The following is a 17,588-nucleotide window of genomic DNA, read 5'->3' on the forward strand; positions in this document are numbered from 1 at the left end:
AGAGTACAAATATAGAATGGAATACGTACGCAACGATGAGAAAGAGTATGTACGAATGTTGATATCTGTCGTATGTGTTTTTCTTGAAAACTACACTTTATAAATTAATTTGACGATACAAAATTAAATAACACATGACGAAACGAATAATTTTTGCTTTTAACCGTAGTTTATTTTAAGAATATTTTTTTTTTATTATAACACATTTCAAAATTGTTTATTTAAAATACAACAAATGGACTATACTTACCTACCTACATTAGCTACATACTTACATCTTGTATTTTGCTAAAAGGTACCTACATTACAACATTCTTCTATTATTGGTAGGTATTGATAAAATTGTAATCTTTATAGAAAGTCCGTACAGTAATTGCGAGCAACATGGCAAAGCGACGATTGCAATCGAGAAAGCTATTATACAGAAGGTGAAATATAGGGAGAATAGAAGATATTTAGATATTTACGTCAGACTGTACCTAATATGACCTGCGCTGACTTCATTTTCCATAGAGAAGAAAAAATATTGACTTTGACACTTTTGACTTTGACAGCTAAATTGACAAGTAAACCAAAACAGCTGGTACACAAAAGATAAAAATCAGAAAATATTACATGAAATTTGTAATAAATTTGATAAGAATAACTTTAACGAGACAATTCTAACGTATGTTTTAACATCAAAAAGCGACAAGACTGTTTTTTTGCTTTCCTGTATTGAAAAAGTTAGGTTATAAGTTGTTATGAGTCAATGCGATTGTAATAAGATGAATTGAGGATTTTGACGCAGTGCCTTGAGATTTTACGCCTTATATGGGTTGAGGAAGTATTAAAGTTCTACCTGGATCAGTCTGAATTGATTACTCAAGATGAGTGAACGCGAAGGTGCTAGCAGTTCAGGATCTCAAAGAGCAGACAAAGGGGACAAGACTACAATGACTCCATCCCAACCAATGCCTACAGGATCAAGGTTCGTTACTAAATTGTATATTTAAAACTGTTTGTAACAAAGGAAAATAATAAATATTGTTAATTATCTATCAAAACACATGAACTTTATCTATAAACTTTATTCCTTATGGGGCAGACAAAGCCAATGGTCACAAAACTAATAACATGGATAAACCTTTTAATTATTTACCAATGCCTGCTACTTTCATGGTCAGCTGCAGCAGGCACCAAGAATGATTGTTATATTTTGACTTTGGAAAGTGATGCTTCTTTGCCCAAAACACTGTTACCTGATCTATTTTACGTGCAAAGTCTCATCCCATTTAAACTCACAAACCAACTGTCAAGGACCTTTGAGGATAAATGACAGGTTAAATTTTGTTAAAGTTCATAAAAAAATAATCACCTTTAAATTTAAAGCTAATCTTTATTCTAAAATAACCAATGACATACTGAACTAGTTGAATACAAGAAATTTATTGAGTAGACAATGATGCCCTTAACCTACTTTTTTACTATTATTAACATTATGTAGATCTTTGTGTTAATTCATATACTATGATAAAAAAAAATATTTCTAGTTAAATCAGAAAATACATAATATATACTCCTTTCTGTTATGGTTTGATTACTCATAAGTCTGAGAAAGGAAGTGTAATTGACTGAAAGACAATGTACCCCACCAAGAAGTTTCTGCTGTACTGTCAGGGGCAGATAAAATTAACAACCTCTTCTTCCTCCTCGTGGTGTTTAGTCCGAGTGGCATCCTCACCACTCTGGAGAGCATTGGTCCTATTCTAAAATACAAGGAACCACACGACACGGCATAGGTTTAAAAAGCACTTTTCTATGATGATCCAAAAATTCAATTTCAGTCCCAGAGGAGGCAGTTACTACGCCAGTGAACCCATTCAGTTCAGAGTTCGCGGTTCGACCATAACCGGGGCGTCTCCCCCCAAGTTCGTCACTCTGGAGGATATCATGAAAGCTGCTCACAGCATGCAGAACATGGCACTAGCTCACGAGATTGCAGTAGACCAGGACTTCAAACTGGAGCCTTTTGAGCCTCCTGATAACAGGTATAACTTATTGACAGCTTCTTAATAATGACTTTTGTCTTATTCACAAAATTTCTCCCAGGCGTCATAGGATAATTAAATTTTTAAATTCGCATTTTCAACAAAGAGATCTGGATAGCCAAACAGCTGTAAGCTGTTGTCTTCAAAGGTCTGCTTTAGACAATTTATATACCTTCTACCAAGTTATGTAAATGATACTTACACTTAGTTTATCTAAAAAGATTTAATATAGTTTTTAGTCTGATTCCTACATTTCAGTTTGAAATATGTTGTTACACTTTATTTACTGCCTTTAAATGCCATCTAAAACATGTACAAAAAACTAAGTTCCTATTCTATTATCATAGTGATGATTCTAAAATAGAATTTGTATGTATCAAATGCTTTCAGTTACCAGAAGTTAGTGAAGGAAACTATGCACAAGGCTTACTTCGACATTTTACGAGAACAACTCAATTCTGATCCACCGGAGTACAAGCAGGCTCTTGTATTACTCGAAGATGTCAAACAGGTATGTCGGTCTAATAAGCATGATCTTTTAAACCGTCTTCATTAATAATCATGGCTTAAATAGAAACATGACAAATAAGAAGTTAAAAGTAGTTAATACTTTTAATATAATGTTAGTATGGTTGTTTTAAAAGAAGTATTTTTGAAATGTTCACAAGAATTCAAGTAACATTGTATACAATTGCTAAGTGGAAAAAGAAGTAAAAAGCTCAACTACTTTCTTATTTTCACGAGATTGGCAAGAAACTAAACTAAAAAAGAAAAAAAGTTAACTAAATGGCTTACTTAGACCCATATATCAGATAAATACATTTTTCTAGCCCATCATCTGATGGAAGAAACATGGTTATAGGCGTTTGCCTTAATTTACTTCTTTTTCTTTGCTACCAAACCAGCATTGAAGCTTATTTTCACGAGGATTGTATATTTACAACTGACATGTTCTGCAATTAAAGGACGCCCGCGGCTTCACCCGCGTTTCCGATCCCCGCGGGAAGTTTGCAAAATCCTTTCTAATTGCAACCCTAGACCACATAAAGAACCAACAAGCCAAATTTCAAGTCACGAGCAACCAAGACCCAACGGTTTGGTTTCACCATTCACCATCTTCTTTTCTTATTCTTTTATTTTATTTAAATTATATATGAAGATGATGAAAATGCTGCAGTGCAGTTTGTTACCGCTTCTTCTGCACTGACGCCTTGGAAGCGGCAGTAAACTTAGTTTTAAGTAATTTATTTGACGTCAAACAATGTTGTGAAACCAAACGTTTTGACAATTATTAAGCGAAGTATCCTATAATAATTAATAAAAATGTTGAATTTGAATATTTTCTCCCAAGGGCCTATTCTCCATCCTGTTACCTCGGCACACTCGCATCAGAGAGATGATAGAGGAAGTGCTGGACACAGACTTCATAAAGCAGCAAGCTGAAAACAACAGCTTGGATTTCCACAAATACGCTAAATTCGTCATAGATCTGATGGCGAAACTGGCTGCTCCGGCTAGGGATGAGATGATACAGAACATCACCACTTTGACTGATACTGTGAGTATAATAAAGTTTCTAGCACCCAAGTTGATCACAACGAAAAAGATATCGCTCTCGCCAATGGTCTTTAGAAATTAAGACACCGTTCCGTTCTACAGGAAAAAGTAGATCCCAACAATTTTTGTCGCGTGAAAAACTATCGCTATCCCTTTTCACGTTATAATAAAAAGCGAAACAGGGATAGTTTTTCGCGCGTTAAAAATGGCGTGACGAGTGCCATACAGGTACTTACGGGGGCAGGCTTCTAAGCATAGTGGAACACAATATGATGAGTAAATAAATAAATATATACGGCACAAATCACACAGATTGAGTTAGCCTCGAAGTAAGTTCGAGGCTTGTGTTAAGAGATACTAACTCAAAGATACTATATTTTATAATAAATAATCCAAGACCCTGGCCAATCGGAAAAAGTTCTTTTCTCATTATGGCCTCTCTCCCTGGCCGGGATTCGAACCCGGGACCTCCTGTGTCACAGACAAGCGTACTGCCGCTGCGCCACAGAGGCCGTCAATACTACTTTCGTATCGTAGACGTAGCGAAGGTGGTATACTTTTTAAATGGCCTCACTGTTTACGGTTACATATTAATCGATGCTGTGATTTGAATAAACAATAATAGTCATTAGTAGTTGGTTAAGAAATTTGTCTCTTAAATTTATACACAAACTGCTAATTAATAATAAGTATCTAAGTGACCGTAAAAAGTAATAAACTAGTAAAAACAAAAACAAAAAAAAATATGGTATTTCTGGGATTCAAACCCGGGTCTTTCAACGTAAAAACCTATGGCCCTAACTACTGTGTACCACGTAACGTAGTAACGTAGCCAAGGCGTCGAAATTATCGATCTCTAGTGACCATCTTACATGGCAAAATTGTACCTACACAAAGCGTTGTACAATTAATTTTTCTTTTAAATTGTGCCGTGTGGTTCCCGGCACCAATAGAAAAAAGAATAGGACCACTCCATCTCTCTCCCATGAATGTCGTAAAAGATGACGCGAGATTGAGAAGGGGTAGGCCTAAAAGAAGAATCCCAAGTTTATATACTTGAGATTCTTCTTTTAGGCGATGGGCTAGCAACCTGTCACTATTTGAATCTCAATTCTATCTTAAAGCCAAACAGCTGAACGTGGCCTATCAGTCTTTACAAGACTGTTGGCTCTGTCTACCCCGTAAGGGATATATGTATGTATGTATTTAAATTGCAGGTAGACATATTCCGAGCTATTCTAGAAACGCTAGAAGTGTTGAAGTTGGACCTGGCTAACACGCTGATCGCGATGATACGCCCGCACGTTCAGAAGGAGAGCGTGCAATACGAACGGGCGAAGTTCGACGAAATGCTCAAGGTTTCTGAAGGTAATTTACATACATACATACATACATATCATCACGTCTATATCCCTTACGGGGTAGACAGAGCCAACAGTCTTGAAAAGACTGAAAGGCCACGTACAGCTATTTGGCTTAATGATAGGTAATTTCATTTTCAAATTTCGAGACTGTCGACACACGTCTTTATACCTTACGGGGGTAAGGTATAAAGACGTGGTTATACATATATGTATATATTATACATATGATTGACACGCTAGAAAAAAAGTATTTTTTTAGTTAAATTAGAAAACTTTTTATGTTTTAAAGGTGCGTACAGATTATATAATAATCGGTAATGTGAATACTAAATGTTATAATACATGTTAAGTATTAAGTTATAGAAGAGGTTATTATTGTAACTTTCAAATCTTTAAAGCTAAATTGTTTGTTTGTTTGTTTGAACGCGCTAATCTCTGAAACTACTTACTGGTTCGAATTGAAAAATTCTTTTTGCGTTGAATAGACCATTTATCGAGGAAGGCTTTAGGCTATATAACATCACGCTGCAACTATAAGGAGCAAAGAAATAATGGAATACGTGAAAAAAACAGGGTAAAGTATTCATCTTTGAGGGCTTCAATGATGCCCAATATAACTATTCCGCGCGGACGAAGTCTCGGGCACAGCTTGTGCTATATAACATTGTTACTCTAATGTGTACAATATTAATATACCTACGTTGCAAAATTGTAAAACATTTTCTCATAATTTTCTATTTATTTTTAACAGATCCTTCTCTTTCCCATGGTGGTTGTAAAAGGCGACCAAAGGATAGGCTTACAAACTTGGGATTCTTTTTTAGGCGATGGGCTAGCAACCTGTCTCTATTTGAATCTCAATTCTATCTTAAAGCCAAATAGCTGAACGTGGCCTATCAGTCTTAAAAACTGTTGGCTCTGTCTACCCCGCAAGGGATGTGGACGTGATTATATGTATGTATGTATGTATTTCTAACAGACGGTCTCCAACACACGAAGGCATGGTTGCGCAGACATATAGACAAAACCGGTCTGAGTATACCTGTGACTGACCAGAACATCATCAGGAATGTGACAGCGCAAACGCTGGCGAAGGCATACTTGGAACTGCTAGAGTGGGACGACAAATATGGATACCCGGAGGTTAGTGCTTCAACTAATGTAAGGTCCCCAGTTACCTGCGTCGTCGCTCTTTTTGGAAAACATATAAATACTTAAACTGATTGTAAATATTCATGTTCAATTTTACTATAAATTAATACTACAGGTATTAAACACGCATGTAACGTACTAATATAAACACTATCCTTTACCAGAAGCTTAGCCAGCGCGAATTTAGCGCCATTTACATGCGCGATCATCTAGGACTGTTATAAGCGCCACCTACACAATTTAAGTATTTATAATAAGTAGACCTACAAAAGAATACAGGTTTTTCGCAAAACCCACGGGAACTTTAGTTTTTACCAGGATGAAAGGTAACCTTTGTCCTTGTCCAAACTCTTAATAAGTAATATACGCAAAATTTCAAGAATGCATGAAAATATTTTGTGTTTATTTTATTATTTCTTGTTCTCTAAGATAACAGACTTAATTGTAGTTGTACCTATTTTACATAAAGTCACGCCTATTTCCAGGAGGGGTAGCCAGAGACTAGGTACATCTTTCCTTTTGCATATTTTCTTTTGCTCCATTCACATTCATTACTCTCTGATCTGTATTTTAAATATATTATTACTAGCTTTCGATCGCGTAAAATGGACCCTATGTCCTCAGTAGGTACTCCTCACTATATGTTTTAAAACTGAATACAGATTAGTTTAGTGGTTTTTACGTGAAAGACGGACAAACAAACACACATTTACATTTTTGAAAAGATTGTGTGTTTAAATTCCAGACATTAACTCTAGACGCGCCACGTTTCGCGGAATTAGGCATACAAGTGTATCGGCTCATTTGCGTGGCGTCCCTCATGCTGGTGAGTCCCTCGTGCGGCTCTGACCCCTCCGCAGCTCAGCACAAACAGGCTTTGAAGGACAAGATCGTTATCATCATGGACAACACATCTAATGACACGTAAGTATCACTAGTTAAATTATATTATATACTAGCGACCCGCCCCGGCTTCGCACGGGTGCAAAATTCGGAAAAAATTATACATAAAAACCTTCCTCCTGAACCACTCTACCTGTTACAAAAAACCGCATCAAAATCCGTTGCGTAATTTTAAAGATTTAAGCATACAGACAAACAGACTAAAATAGCGACTTTGTTTTATATGTAGTGATGTACTAGTTTCTCCAGCAGCTTTAAAATAAAGTACCTATTTATATTTATATAAGTTTTTGGTGATTGTCTAACTTTTCCAATCCCAGATCGTGGTAACAAGTGGACGCCGGGTTCATGTCCAAAGGCGAATCTCAAACCCACAGATGTAAGTTCAAGACATGCGTTATGAGATACTAACTCAAAGATACTGTATCAGAAAAAGTTATTTTTCCATCATGACCTGACCGGTGACTTAAACCGGGACCTATTTGTTAAGAGGAGAGAATCAGACCACTGCGCCACTGACCAGCAGACCGTTAAAGCTAAAAACTTTCTCCAATTTTCATTTTACATACATACATATGGTCACGTCTATATCCCTTGCGGGGCGGACAGAGCCAACAATCTTGAAAAGCCTGAATTGAGCCACGTTCAGCTTCTTTCATTTTATACCGACAGGGAACTCAAAGCAATACTGCCCTCGATTGCCGAGGAGGTGATCTCGGTGACGGAGCAGCTGCTGGAGAATCTGAACCAGGCGCCGCTCACGGCTGACACCAAGGAGCTCATCAGGACTCAGATCGTGTCTTTGAGAGACCCAGAGCATAGGGTGCGGCAGATTGTGCGTAAGTATTAAGTCATAGGTACTTTTTGCATTATGTAAACTAGTTTTTGTTTGTGGAAATAAAAAAAAAAAGTAGGTATTCTTTGTTTGACTTCGGTTAAATGATCTATATTCAGAAGGTAAACTTATCTGCATCATATGCATTCAGCCAGTCAAAGTTTCTATATGAAAAAATTGTATATCTATATACAATTTTTTCATAAATTATAGTGATGATGAATGATAGCATCCGAGCAAATGGAAAAAAAATCCCTTATCTCTGTCTACCCCAAGAGGAACAAGCATGACAATGAAAATAATTTAATAAATTAAAATTGTTTTCCTTTAATTCCAGGCCAGCGTATACTTGAGTTTCTTAAAATGATACTAGCCTGCGCGGGCGGCTCCCGTCAGATTCCCGTGGGATTGTCAGCTTTTGCGCGGGAATTGACAGCCGTTTCGGGAACGCTTCTGCGATACGTCATGCATAATAAGGCCGTATTCACAAGTCATTACATGGACATAATAGCTGAAGAACTCAGTAGAAGTTAAGAGACGTTTAGTTTAAGAATTCTTATGTTTATCCTCATATGAATAACCTCTTGTTCGTGGTGATCAGGTTTTATAACAGCTGTGTGATAAAAGTACAGTCGCCAACAGAAAATCAATGACCCCGTGTTGAAAATCACGAACCAAAACTATAGAGCAGTCAAATTTTTCAGCACTTAATATTTTTTAAATATAAAATTTATTAACAAAAATTATAATTGAAGAAACCTTTTTGACAAAGCGTATTTGCTAAACATGCTTTGTCAAAAGTTTCTTCAAATTAATAATCTAATAATAGTTAATCTGTATTATGGACAGTAACATTTACAACATGCGTCAAAAATTTTATCGAGGCCTTTCACTGATCCAGCGCATATTATTCCATATTGTAGAAAGCTTACAATTCTCAATTTACGTTCTCTAACATTCAATAACGTAAAAAAGTATTCAGGGTTATCAATATGTTTTAACAAACTTATATTTAAAAATAATCTTATTCGTGAAAGACATAATTAATTAATTTAAATTCTTAGTGCAGTGCAGTTTGCGCCTCTTTCTTGACATAGTCGTATGACGACTATTTTGACTTTAATATTTTTTTTTATAATCGATTTTAATAAAGGTTAACTATGCTAACTTCATTGATACTAACTATAACTTGTTTAACTATAATATTAAATGTAATCTTTTCACTTTTCCTCGTAATTACAACTTTAACATTTGAAATCAATGTTGACATAATTTAAGAGATTTACAATGCATTGTAACGAAACTATTCCGCCTTATAAGAACAATAGTAAAAAGTTTAAATGTGTTAACCGACTACACTACATAAAGCAAACGCATTCTGGTTATACATTTTAAAAAAACTAATTAGCAGATAAGGTATTAAACTCATTACCTACCCTTACTTCCGGTGGCTTGGCCTGAGTCGGTCGAAAAGTTAACATGTAAAATTTTATCAATTCCTTGATGACTGAATGAATGCCATTAAAAATTGTATTTGAAAGGTTATATATTAAAAGATCAATATCTTTAAATATATAACGTCAAAATTAACATAAAGCCTAATATTTTTTTAAGATATATGCATTTATGTATTTAAGGGTTTGTGATTTAAATTTATGTTAGCACTTAGCACGCATTTGAGGAATATGAAGTACATTAATGAATTTTAAAAAAAGTTGAAAGGAAAGCATAAATGAACGGCATCTGAAAAAATTTTACATTATTCCATATAATGTAAAAATCTGATTTTCCTGAAGCAATAAATAAGATTTATTTTTAAGAAAAATCAACAAAAGCAGACTGCAATATAAAAAAAAATAATATTGATTTGGTATTTTTAAGTGTGTCGTTTTTAGAAATCAATGTGAGAAATTGTTGAATGTATTTTATCAAAAAAATATATTTTACTAAATTAGGTTTACAAAATAGATTAAAAAAAATTGTTTTCTAAACATGAATTCTGTTATATGTTTTGTGAATGTAATCACAAGTGTATGCGCACTAATAAAAACTCTTCGCTGACATTATTTCAAATTTTTTTTATTTGCTACATATTTGTTATTTACAGGTCAAATGTTGCAAATAATTTGGGCAGTTTTTTCCTACACGATTTAAAGTACGAGAAAGCAATACTGCAAAGCAATTAAAATCGTGGGCTCCCAAACGTCAGTGTTACGTCTTATCTTTCAATAATTTTTAACCTGGTCGTATTATAACGTTACCGCATGTAGAAAGGGTAGGCCGTAGCAATCATAGCTGGATGTCGCAAAAGATGATATGCGAGCCAATGAACTGAAATCCGAGCACGCCGAAAACCGGACCAAGTGGATAAAAAAAGTCGGACATCGGACCCCGGGCCTTGAAACACTTCTGTGGAGGGTGCATTCGGGATCACACTCACATGAGAGAGTATAAGAAAGCTACCCGTATCTATGCCAATATTTAGAACGAACACTATATTAATATTCACATCTTCCAATGAATGTCGTTGAAAGCTACAAATGCAAATCACTGACAAATAATGCAACTGACAATTCCCTGTTGCAAATAGTCCCGGTTACACCCTTCTGGAAAGGAGCCCGGGGTTCGATTTTGACCATGATCCTGAATTGGATGAGTAGAGGGGTCAGGTGGCCTCAGACAAGTAACCTATAAAGGCTTTGAAAATAAGAAACGAAGCTCGTCATTATATTTTATTGCTATCATTAGGAAGTTGTCACAATAACTTAATTCAGATTTAGCCACTATGTTTAGAAGTCGCGCTTGACGCAGACCCGCTTCTGGATCCCTGAAACAAAATAATAATAATTAATTATACATTGAAGCAATAAAAAGACACAAAAGGATAAAACCTTCAATTTTTCCTTAGTCTAATATGAAAACAATTGTGTCACTGTTGGAGTATCACATGAAGTGATATTGACGTGCACAAGGCTCTAGCGCCCTGATGAGATATCTAATATAATATAAAAGTTATCAAGATAATAAAATACATAGATACATATATATGAGATATCTAATAATATAAAAGGTATCAAGATAATAAAATAGGTACATATATATTCGATCATTTAGCCATACTGCTTAGACTTGAAAACCTGGTGGACCTGTCTACACCGTAAGGGCAAAGACGTGTTTATATGTATGTATGTTACACAACACCGCCAGATGTACGTATTAAAAATTTTCCCTAGGCGCTCAAAGTAATTTTTGGTGAAGGACTCACATATTATATTTACTCTTTGGTAACAGACTCCATGAACAGCCATGGTTGCAGTAACTATGTGCATATTAGGTATCATTAAAATGGTTTAGAATGAAAAATTTAAAAAAAGTTTTCTCATGTAGGTGACGTCATGTCTTTTTGAAAAAAAAAAGTTCTTTAAACCTAAATGTTTTATTTATCCTTTTGTTACAACTTCACCTGTCTCGAACCGCTAACAGAGCGACTTCTAGATCGTTCCGAGCCGCTAGCGGAGCCCGACTTGTTGGTGGAGGCGCGGGACGAGGCCCGGGAGCCCTTGCTGGAGGCGCGGGACGACGCCCTCGAAGACCGCTTGCTGGCGTTACTGCCCCGGGACGACGCGCGGGAGGTCCCCCTGGAGCCCTGGAACGATTGAATATTATTACGTTATGTATAGAACAGACGCCGCCAATCAACCTGTGTCCTTCAAAATCAACTTATGACCTCCTAAATGCATGTAAACATTTGACATAATTCCAACTAATATTATTTAGTGCGCAAGTAAGTTTTTGTATGTTTTTGTCTCTTCACGCGTTAACTACTGCACCAATTTCCTTGAAATTTTTCGTATATACAGGTATAAATTAAGTGTCTAGAGTAGGACATAGGGTACTTTTCATCCCGGTAAAAACTAATACTCATATGGGATTTGCGGAAAAGCTGTATTCTTTTGTAGTTTGCGCAAAATTCGCGCGTGTCGGTGGCACTAAATTCGCACATGTAGGTGTGGCGCTAAATCAGGAGAACGTCGAAGCGTCGGTGGTCGAATCGGTAAAGTGCCCGGGTAAAATGCGTGTGGCGCAAAAAGGCACAGGTTCGAATCCCACCCTGGCCATGTACCAATGATTATTTTCGATGTTATGTACATAAGTTTGAATTCAAAAAATTTAAAAAAAAATGATGCCCATTCAGGCAACTGGAATTTGTTACCGTGATCGATCCGATACGGGTTAGGTTCCCCTGCAAATGTTTCGGAGGTCAGAAGGGAGTCGCTTCGTGTAAAAACCTGACTCACCCAATCCAGGATCCAGAGTCAAAGTCTCCCGGGCTCCTCTCCAGAGTGGTGAGCATGCAACCGGGACTAAAGGACCATGAGGAGGATCTATCATCATATATTTACCTTATTACTGGCCCTTGAAGCTCTAGAGCTGGCCCGCGATCCCTTCCCGCTTCGGGAACTGGCGCGGGAACTCGCGCGGGAACCAGATTTGGACCGGGAACGAGAACGAGACTGGGACCGGGAACGGGCTGAGCCTGAACGTGACCTGGAAAAGATGTAATAAATAAAATACGGGACAGATTACGCAGGTCGTGTTAGCCTCGAAGTAAGTTCGAAACTTGGTGTTACTAGGTACCTACTATAAACTCAACGATCGTATAATATATAATAATTACCAATATGGGAACATATGGCACTAATAGAAAAATAATAGGACCACTCTATCTCTTTCAAAGGGACCAGCTACCCTGTAATATGTACCGAAATTTTAGTTAATTTAATAACCGTAACCTTCGTATTTCCAATAACACGCAAACGCAGTTGCGGGCGTCAACTAGTTTTATATCGATAAACCTCCAAGACCCAGGCCAATCAGAGAAAGTTCATTTCTCATCATGCTCTGACCGGGATTCAAACCCGTCCTCCGGTTTCACAAACAAGCGCACTACCGATGCGCCACAGAGGCTAAGGAGAGGGAATAACACTACCTATACAATGCAAAATTAAACCTTACCTTGCTGACCCAGATTGGGCCGAGCCCGACCTAGACCGGGACTTCCTGGATCCAGACCCCGAGCGCGACCTGCTCCTGGATTTTGACCTAGATTTGGATCTAGATCGCTCGCGAGATCCGGACCTAAAATTAATTGTTTTATATTAATCATAATATAATGACTATCCTTTTTCCTAACTTCGTAAACAAAACTGTGATTATATAATTTATAAAACAAGGTGCGTTTCCTATTAAGTGTAGATGAATCCTCTCTCAGTTCACTCCTCAAAAATTATAATTACACATAAAATATCAGGCCCCAAGAAACTTATGGTCTTACATCTTTACACCCAAGCTAATTAGCCAATCACAGTGAAGCTTGCGGCGCCTTCAACCAATCACAGAACATCACTCTCATTACAAATTTATTTAGTTTAAATACATTTTCTTGTATAATTAATTATTCTTTATTTACCTTGATCTGGAAGCTTTCGATTTCTCTGATCCGGCTGGAGATTTTGAGCCCGATTTTGATCTAGAACGAGATCTGAAAAAACATTTTAAGTCATTTTAAATTTTGGTCTATACGCAGTAATGTATTACATTAAATAATTCACGTCTCTTTTCCAGATGAAAAGGCAGAGACTACATCTTTCCACTTGCCATGGTCCCTGCATACTTCTTTTGCTTTATCCACATAACTTTATTTACTCAATCTCGTCGGTTTCAGTTCACTCTTGACCTGACCTTTTGCCAGAATGTCTCCGAATTGATCAAGTGTTTAATGTATTTCATAAAGTTAACATAGTTATCGAACTTAATTTCACCGAGGTTTTTTTAATTATTTTTTTTTTGGTTCATAGGTACTTATGAAATTGGCATTGTTCAAAAGACAGATTGAGTTTATCTACTCTTTAAAGATTTGATTTTGAAAAGACACAATAATTTCAACTGGTAGATGCAGTCTCTGCCTACCCCTCCGTGATTTTATGCTTGTATGTATGTATTTATGATAGATAAAACAATAAGTATCACCTTTCTTTCTCATTGTTTTGTTCTTGTTTATCTTCTTCTTCCTCGTCATCATCTTCCTCTTCTTCTTCGTCATCTTCCTGAAAATAACAATTTGTTTCATCAGTCATGCATCATTCAGCTTCCATGCTGGTCTGGTAGCAAAGAGAAAATGTAGTGTGTGCCAGACGATTCACTTGTCATGCAGATTGTAAGAAGCAATCAAAGGAAAGACTTGAACTTTATATTCTTCGGTAAGGTGGACTATCAAGCTGACTTTATCAAATCTTAATTCCATAGCTGAACCAATAGCTGGATGGGGTCTTTCAGTCATTTAGACACTGGCCCCGTCTGCCTCGTAAGGAATAAAGTCTGATATATATAAATGTGATAAAATTTCATCTTAATCGTAATTTTTATTTTCACTTTTACAACTAGGCGGACCCGTGGCCCCGAAGCACTTCTTTGGATGGTACAACCAGGAACACACAGAGATTAGAGAGAGAGAGAGTATTACAACTACACAGAAAACTGTGCGTGCATCATTGCAAGACGACGACACCATTTTTTTTATACAATATACATAATTTTTTTTTAATATGTTGATTAACAGAATAAAAAAAAAGAACAACTGACCTGCGGAGGCTCCAATTGTTTCTCCCTCAGCCTGAGCATGCGATGCTCTGGCCCGCTGAGCGGACGGTGGGTGACCACGAGCCTGGTGAGGGCTTGCGCGGCCACGCCGGCTCGGGCGCGGCGCTTCGACAGCCGCACGCGGGTCTCCAACTCGTTGTAGTACACGCAGTGGTTGCGGACCACCTCAAATTATTAATAGTGCAATCAGATTATTAAAAATCTAATCATACACGTATTAACAAACAAAATTAACTTTAGATGAACATCAATGACTCTTTAATATAAACTAGCGACCCGCCCCGTCTTCGCACGGGTGCTAAATTATAAATGTTATGTTATTATACATAAAAACCTTCCTCTTGAATCACTCTACCTGTTACAAAAAACCGCATCAAAATCCGTTGCGTAATTCTAAAGATTTAAGCATACAGACAAACAGACTGAAATAGCGACTTTGTTTTTTACTATGTAGTGAAGACTTATGCATGCATGAAAATGTGTTGCAATTGTACATTGACATTGTTTAAGTGTTAATGCCTGCCTGCTTGAACTCTAATCAAAAATTGTTACAATACCCAGAAATACTAGATAAAAAAAACTGAAAACAGCCAAGGTTTGTAAAGATTTGAATTGAAGACTATTTAGCAATTTGGTGTATATGATCAATTTGGCAAGAGTATAAGTCATGTCGTTCCGGCACTTCAAATAGAATAGGACCACTCCATCTCTTACCTGTTGATTTTGTAAAAATCAACTAAGGGATAACTTATAAACTTGGGATTCCCCTTGTAGGCGACAGAATAGCAACCTGTTTCTATTTAAATTTCAGTTCATAAAACTGAATGTGGTCTTTCAGTTTTTTCAAATTGTTGGCTCTGTCTACGCCGCAAGGGATATAGGCGACTATATGTATCGACGGCCTCTGTGGCGCAGCGGTAGTACGCTTGTCTGTGACACCGGAGGTCCCGGGTTCAAATCCCGGTCAGGGCATGATGAGAAAAGAACTTTTTCTGATTGGCTTGGATCTTGGATGTTTATCTTTATAAGTATTTATTATACAATTTAGTATCGTTGAGTTAGTATCTCGTAACACAAATCTCAAACTTACATTGAGGCTAACTCAATTAGTGTAATTTGTCATCATCAGACATCCGCTGAGCAACGCTCGGTCACTTAGGTGCTATTCTGTTAATAAATGAAAGACTTACCAAGAAATAGTTCTCTTCGTAGCCCTTAGAAGCCTTACTCTTGACGTTCCAATTGTACTCCCTAGCCATTTTATACTCATATGTGTCTCCGTCCATGTACGGTATATTCTCTGCAATGTCACGACGACGCTTCTGTATCGTCTCCTCGGTGGGTAAGCAGTAGGCGACGAATTGTTCACCACTCTCATCCATCACACCTCTGGAAAATTTTAGTTTTTTATATTTGAAAGTTCTTTATTGCTCCACAGAGCATGAATTGCTAGCAAAAAATCAACTGAATTGGTCAGGTCTGGTCAAGGTAGATTTGCAACTATCACATTTTTTTTCAAGTCCTACTTTTGACACTTGCCTATAGTGTCAAAGATATCTAATGTCAAACCTTCAAAACATCTCATAATTACTTACCGAATCATAGCTTGAGACATAGCCTCAATCTGTCCTGCAATATTCTTATCAGATGGAGCGGGATCCGAGTCAAATATGACCTGAGCACATGGATACTTCCACATGTCAAAGTCAGGGAACACCGGCATGACCTCCACCGGAGTGACTCCGGGCTTGCTGTAGTGCTTTTCAATTGGCTTCTTGTTGTCCTCAAATGTTTTCTCGATAGCTTTGATTTGACTCTCACGGTCCATGTACAAGGTTTCCTCGCTGAATATTTTCTTGACATTGTAACCCACTTTTGCTTCAACCTGTAAATTGTGAAAATTTTAATTAAAGCGTTCATGATGTTTATCTTATATAATATTTATTATCGATCATGAAAACTATGCAAATTAACTTTTCATGTATGAAATAATAGTTCCTGTAGTTATTTTCAAAAAAGGCTAGTAGTAGTATTGCTACTTTGGACAGCAATGCTTATTCTCAAACCCAAGAGAAATTCCTGATCAAAACAGTTAACAAAAATTTATAGATACCTTTTCCATAGACTGAGGCTGAAACCTTGTCTGTTCGGTAGAGATATACTCAGACCGACGTAACCATGAGACATTTTTCGCATGATGCCGGGACCGCTTGGAGTCTTGTGGTGTCAACACATCATCCTCCAATAATTTTTCATCTGCTGGATCTAGCACGGTATTGCCGTCTCCCTGATATATATCCCGGTTTATCAAGTCTATGTGAACCCCAAGGTCGTGTTCAGTAAGCACTTCGTACCGATAATTCTTCTCCAACGACGTAGGGTTGTATTGTATGAAACGGGTAGATGGAAAAGGGTATGTTATGAATTTCAAGTCAAAAGGAATGTCCGGTAAGGTGTTGAAGTATTTCACACGGGTGACTAGCTCAGACCTGGTAGTAAAATTAAATATTAATCAATGAATACTCAATAAGTGCACGTGTATACGTGTGTAGTACGTGAGTACTGTTTATTATTATGCTTACCTTCGTTCCCCCGTCCGCTGAGGGCGCTTCTCGCGTTCCGTTTCATTTGTTTGTACTGTTGGTGGCATCTTAGTTTATTTATTACACAATATACATTTCTAAACAAAACTCTAATTAGTTATTCATATTCAGTTCACAATATTACATCTACCAAACCAGAACACCATTTAATATACCACAACAAAAAAAACATTCCACAGTTTCGGTTTGGTTGGTTTGGCTTGACATTGACGCAATGTTGATTGTGTTCGTTAAGAAGTTGACGTTGACATAATGAAAAATCTGATTTATGAAAAAATATTCTTAGAACATACTAAAACCTTTATTTATGAAAAATCTAATTTATGAAATAAATATAAATAATCAACAGTTTGGCCAACGCGCGTGAGGAAAAGTTTCGGCAGATTTTTTTCCCCGGATTATTTTATAAATATTAATTGATTTATTCGAAAACTAATTTATTTCAACACAAATATATGCCTGTACTAATCACGGATTATGTACC

At 36.8% G+C, this 17,588-nt stretch overlaps 2 protein-coding genes across 2 annotated transcripts; one reads left to right on the forward strand and one right to left on the reverse strand.

Annotated features, from left to right (window-relative positions):
• The first annotated feature begins 554 nt into the window (after positions 1-554).
• On the forward strand, positions 555-9,907 carry LOC106138802 (T-complex protein 11-like protein 1). Its single transcript, XM_013340082.2, has 9 exons — positions 555-970; positions 1,827-2,030; positions 2,421-2,541; positions 3,382-3,588; positions 4,805-4,955; positions 5,931-6,094; positions 6,849-7,027; positions 7,679-7,845; positions 8,179-9,907. Exons 1-9 carry the CDS (start codon positions 870-872, stop codon positions 8,373-8,375), a joined length of 1,491 nt encoding a protein of 496 aa, XP_013195536.2. The 5' UTR covers positions 555-869; the 3' UTR covers positions 8,376-9,907.
• Positions 9,908-10,561: 654 nt separating this feature from the next.
• On the reverse strand, positions 10,562-17,309 carry LOC106137926 (RNA polymerase II-associated factor 1 homolog). The gene is made up of 11 exons (XM_060950367.1): positions 17,084-17,309; positions 16,615-16,990; positions 16,097-16,386; positions 15,692-15,890; positions 14,484-14,666; positions 13,872-13,948; positions 13,312-13,383; positions 12,858-12,980; positions 12,245-12,389; positions 11,305-11,487; positions 10,562-10,668 (listed from the first exon to the last, which is right to left on the reverse strand). Exons 1-11 carry the CDS (start codon positions 17,149-17,151, stop codon positions 10,618-10,620), a joined length of 1,767 nt encoding a protein of 588 aa, XP_060806350.1. The 5' UTR covers positions 17,152-17,309; the 3' UTR covers positions 10,562-10,617.
• Between the last annotated feature and the right edge of the window lie 279 nt (positions 17,310-17,588).

Source organism: Amyelois transitella, chromosome 21, assembly GCF_032362555.1.
Source record: "Amyelois transitella isolate CPQ chromosome 21, ilAmyTran1.1, whole genome shotgun sequence".
NCBI classification, from domain to species: domain Eukaryota; kingdom Metazoa; phylum Arthropoda; class Insecta; order Lepidoptera; family Pyralidae; genus Amyelois; species Amyelois transitella.

Excerpts from the sequence above, each read along its gene's own strand:
- LOC106137926 (XM_060950367.1), bottom strand. The coding sequence starts at position 17,151 with ATGCCACCAACAGTACAAACAAATGAAACGGAACGCGAGAAGCGCCCT. Across the intron at positions 16,387-16,614 it reads AGCCTCAGTCTATGGAAAAG|GTTGAAGCAAAAGTGGGTTA; the intron begins GTATCTATAAAT and ends CACAATTTACAG. Across the intron at positions 13,949-14,483 it reads AACAATTGGAGCCTCCGCAG|GAAGATGACGAAGAAGAAGA; the intron begins GTCAGTTGTTCT and ends TGTTATTTTCAG.
- LOC106138802 (XM_013340082.2), top strand. The coding sequence starts at position 870 with ATGAGTGAACGCGAAGGTGCTAGCAGTTCAGGATCTCAAAGAGCAGAC. Across the intron at positions 971-1,826 it reads CCAATGCCTACAGGATCAAG|TCCCAGAGGAGGCAGTTACT; the intron begins GTTCGTTACTAA and ends ATTCAATTTCAG. Across the intron at positions 4,956-5,930 it reads AATGCTCAAGGTTTCTGAAG|ACGGTCTCCAACACACGAAG; the intron begins GTAATTTACATA and ends TATTTCTAACAG.